The sequence below is a fragment of the Trypanosoma grayi genome (assembly GCF_000691245.1).
Source record: "Trypanosoma grayi strain ANR4 Tgr_1203_V1, whole genome shotgun sequence".
Lineage (NCBI taxonomy): Eukaryota > Euglenozoa > Kinetoplastea > Trypanosomatida > Trypanosomatidae > Trypanosoma > Trypanosoma grayi.
In genome coordinates this window covers 1-4,442 of record NW_008826822.1, presented here as the reverse complement: position 1 = coordinate 4,442, position 4,442 = coordinate 1, and the positions used below count along the sequence as shown (strand labels likewise).

At 50.7% G+C, this 4,442-nt stretch overlaps 3 protein-coding genes across 3 annotated transcripts; all 3 read right to left on the bottom strand.

Annotated features, from left to right (window-relative positions):
* Positions 1–507: 507 nt before the first annotated feature.
* On the bottom strand, positions 508–1,605 carry DQ04_12031020 (putative protein kinase, putative,casein kinase I; the record flags this gene model as incomplete). Its single annotated transcript, XM_009316666.1, has 1 exon — positions 508–1,605. One exon carries the CDS (start codon positions 1,603–1,605, stop codon positions 508–510), a length of 1,098 nt encoding a protein of 365 aa, XP_009314941.1.
* Positions 1,606–2,511: 906 nt separating this feature from the next.
* On the bottom strand, positions 2,512–3,408 carry DQ04_12031010 (putative myosin heavy chain; the record flags this gene model as incomplete). The annotated part of the gene is made up of 1 exon (XM_009316665.1): positions 2,512–3,408. The coding sequence occupies one exon, from the start codon at positions 3,406–3,408 to the stop codon at positions 2,512–2,514; it is 897 nt and encodes a 298-aa protein (XP_009314940.1).
* Positions 3,409–3,595: 187 nt separating this feature from the next.
* DQ04_12031000 (myosin heavy chain) lies at positions 3,596–4,120 on the bottom strand (the record flags this gene model as incomplete). The annotated part of the gene is made up of 1 exon (XM_009316664.1): positions 3,596–4,120. One exon carries the CDS (start codon positions 4,118–4,120, stop codon positions 3,596–3,598), a length of 525 nt encoding a protein of 174 aa, XP_009314939.1.
* Positions 4,121–4,442: the final 322 nt, after the last annotated feature.

Genomic DNA, 4,442 nt, shown 5'->3' with positions numbered 1-4,442 from the left:
AAAAAAAAAAAAGAAAAGAAAAAAGAAAACGAAACGTAAAGAGGGGGTGGGTCAGCGTGAGAATGAAAGGAAACAAAACGTGTTCCAACAAGAGGCAACTGGGACCAGAAGGACATGCCACATAGCAATGAATCGGCAAAGGCTTGCCAACACCGTATTGTGTGCACTCCCGCTTACAATACATACGGGAAAGGGGCGTACATTTTTTTTTTCTTCGTCGGTCTTCACGCCATCCACGTTCAGATATTCAGTGGTAGTATAGGTGCTCGCCACGGCACGGTTGCGCGTATCAGTGCGCAGTGGAGGCGAAAAACAAACAAAGAGGAAGTTCAAAAATCACCAACAGCATAGCAAAAGAATAAGGCCACTAAAAAAAGAAGACACCTGGTGAAAGCAAGAAAAAAAAAGAGAAAACGACAGAAGCGAACTTCTGGTTTTCATTCCACTTAAGGAGAAACACACACACACACACACACACATACTTACACACGTAACTGTCACGAGATTTCACTTTTCGTTTACCAAAGCGGCCTTTTGAGATGTTCTCGAGGCGAAACCAGAGAACACGACTTGCGCCTTTGCACTGCTCAACAGTATATCCTTTTCATTTGGCTCACTCTCTTTCTTTACGTTGACCTTGTTATCTCCTGTCTTCGTTTCGGGGATGAAGTAATGGGAATCATTCTCCTTCATCCTTACAGTCACCCAGTCGTACTGGTAGTCGTGCTTCACATTTGGTCCAATGGCGCCAAAAACAGACGACATGAGTATCCGACACATCTCATATTGCGGACCCTCGGTGTATTCCATCTTGCGAGCATAAATTAAAAGATCTTCAAATTGTCGGGGACATTTGGAACATATTTGAGCGGCTGTTAACTTTTGCTTGATTTCGCCAATGGCTTTCTCCTTCGCCTCACGATCCTTGATTTGCAGTCCTGACCAAGGGAGGTGGCCCCGGTAGAGGTAGATAAGAACGTACACCAGCTGCTCCATGTCATCGCGGCGGCTCTGCGAGAAGCCTTGATGTGTGCGCAAGGATGCGTACCGTGAGGTACCGACGAAGCTCTTACCAGTCGCCATCTCGCGGTGTACCCCATCCGAGGAGCGATGCCGAATGCTGAGGCCCAAGTCAATCAAGTAGATGTGGCGTGCAAGCTTCCCCACACCCAACAGAAAATTATCTGGTTTCAAGTCACGGTGTATATACCCAACGGAGTGGAGAAACTCCAGGCGTGATATCATTTCATCCGAAAGCATCACCGTCGTTTTTAGGGAGAATCGTCCAAGGTTTGCGTGGAGGTCCTCTAATGATGGCCCGTGCATAGACATGATGAGAATTCTAAAATCTCCTTCTTGACCAAAATACTTGAGTTCCGGAATGCCTGGAGCGGCACGATTGGGTGTGGAGTTCTGAATGTCCTGCATCACGCGGGCCTCATGAAAGAGAAAGCAACGGCCCTTGATGCGTTCAAGTTTTACCGCCACGGGTTCTCCCGTCGAGACCTGCACGCCAGCATAGACCTCTCCGAAACCTCCCTTGCCCAAGAGGCGGCTCAGCTTGAACTTACCTTGAAAAAGAGTGACCGGCCCAGGTGCCGACATCTTGGATGATGGAAATCTTGTTCAAGGAGTCTTGTTTTCTTTTTCTTCTGTATTCGGCGCCAGAGACGAATCCTCTTATTGCAAATAAACTAGAAGATATGAGAAGGCAAATTTGAGAGAAAGAAAGGTACGCCTCACAGCAGCAGCAGTGGCCCACTGAGTTCATGTAAACTATATGCTTCTATTATTCCGTGGCAGTACACCCATGACTACGAACTGCCAAGCAAAAACAAACAAACAAACAAACAAACAAAAAAAACTGATATTTCTCAATCTTTCCCTTCTTCCGATAAAGCAGCACATTGAATCCATCCGCAGAGAATGAAACTACAGGAATGCTGCTTAGGAATAGATGAATCCAAATACACCCCCACCACTGCAAGAGGATGAAGTACGTGAGTGGGGATATATAGCACATAGTCCACAACCGTCCCATTCTGTCGTCTTCATGCCTGGTGGGGGAGGAAGAAGCTTTTCAGCATTGGAGCAGTCTCTTTCACTCGTGAATGACGCAAAGCCCACGCACGAATAGCCTCCTCCTCCTCCCCCTGCACACACACACACACGGTGACACCAGTTCTCGCTCGCCAGGCCACCGAAATCCTTCCTGCCACCCTGGCTCAGAGAAGCATAGCGAATCCTATAAACCTAGCATTTTGACCCACCAAAAAAAGAGAGTAAAGGGAAGAAATGGAGAATAGAAACACACACGCAACACCTTTCACCTTCATTCATGAATAGAATAGAGAACACCGAGTGCCATCCTTGTTGAAAGCTCCGCGCCAAGGGGAAAGACGAGAAACAAAAAACAAAAACGAACAAACCCAATTCCTAATTCTACGATCGCGACCACAAAGGCCCTTATTCTCAGTAGTCTCGCGGTATTTGAAAAGGGAACGAGCAGATCTACTCCAGTTTCGTTAGTGTACCACAGGCGTCCTCTATAACACCCGAAGCCGAGTTGAATGCCGCCTGGTTATGCGAAAGCGCATCCATCAGCAGCCTCACCGCCTCCTTCAGGTTCTTTATCTCGACCTCCGCCTCTTCGTGCATGTCGTACGCCTCATCCAAGGCAGCACGCAGTGCGCCCACTTCCGACTCCTCGTGGGGGACCTCCCGCGCCTGCACAGAGCGGAGTTTCTCCAACTCCTTCTGGGTATCGTAAAGCGACCTCTCCGCCTCTTCGCGGCGTTGAACCGCCTCTTCTTCCGATTCACGGGCTTCCTGCAGCATTTCCACAAACTCTTCCAGCTTCTTCAACGAGTCGCTCACCTCCTCGCACTTTCTATCACGCTCAGAGGCCAATTCATCCACAATTGCCTGCGCTTCTTCCCGCTGCGAAACTATCTCCTCCCGCTGCGCAATCAACTGCTCCCGCACGATGTCAATCTCTTTGTTTTTGTCCGCTAACGCAGCATCCGCAGCCTGCAGCGCCTCGCGAAGGTCCGCCAAATCACCCTGGTACTTCTCGAACGCCGAAACGTTTTCTAATTGTTGGTCACGAAGATGCTCCAACTGTTCTTGCATCAACGAAACAGCACGCTCGTGCTCGGCACGCTCATCATCTCTTGCCAGTTGCAATTCACAGAATTCCTCATCTCGCGCAGCCAGCTTCTCAACGGCCGCCTTTTCACCCTCACGAGCCTTCTCAAACTTCGCCACAAAGTCGTCCAACTGCGCAATGACCTGACTCAGTTCGTCCCGCTTTGAATTGAGCTCTCCAACGAGTCCCTCAATGCGCTTATTGAGAACGTGAAGCTGCCCGTTTTTGCTGTCAATAAGATCCTCGGACTCATTAAGCATACGGCGCAAATTCGCAATCTCTTCACCGTCCTTCTGTGACCCGGCAACAGAATCCAGGGCTTCCTCAAGCCTTTTCCTAACATTACCCACTTCCGCCGCCAGTTTCTCCTTCTCCGTTATGTGCGACCCCACCTCGGCATTAAGCCTATCCTGTTCGTTAGCCGCAAGGACCTTCAATTCTTCGAGTTCATTTTCTGAAGCCCTCAAAGCTTCCAGTGCCTCTCTCTCGGACGCACGTGCTGCAGCCACATTCTNCCTCCCTCTGCGCAAGGTCCTCCGCCAGCTTCTCGTTCTCTGCCTCCCTCTGCGCAAGGTCCTCCGCCAGCTTCTCATTCTCTGCCTCCTTGTCTGAGAGGTCCTCTGCCAGCTTCTCATTCTCTGCCTCCCTCTGCGCAAGGTCCTCCGCCAGCTTCTCGTTCTCTGCCTCCCTCTGCGCAAGGTCCTCTGCCAGCTTCTCATTCTCTGCCTCCCTCTGCGCAAGGTCCTCCGCCAGTTTTTCCTTCTCCGTTATGTGCGAACCCACCTCGGCATTAAGCCTATCCTGTTCGTTAGCCGCAAGCACCTTCAATTCTTCCAGTTCATTTTCTGAAGCCCTCAAAGCTTCCAGTGCCTCTCTCTCGGACGCACGTGCTGCAGCCACATTCTCCATAAAACCCTCAAGCATGTGAACGGCGTCACCACCATCCTTGGAACCAGCATTCAACGCCTCCATTGCTGCTCGCAGCTTAGAATCAATTTCATTCAGATCGTCAGCAAGCTTCTCGTTCTCAGACTCCTTCTGTGAAAGGCCCTCCGCCAGCTTCTCATTCTCTGCCTCCCTCTGCGCAAGGTCCTCTGCCAGCTTCTCGTTCTCTGCCTCCCTCTGCGCAAGGTCCTCCGCCAGCTTCTCGTTCTCTGCCTCCCTCTGCGCAAGGTCCTCCGCCAGCTTCTCATTCTCTGCCTCCCTCTGCGCAAGGTCCTCTGCCAGCTTCTCATTCTCTGCCTCCCTCTGCGCAAGATCCTCTGCCAGCTTCTCATTCTCTGCCTCCCTGTCT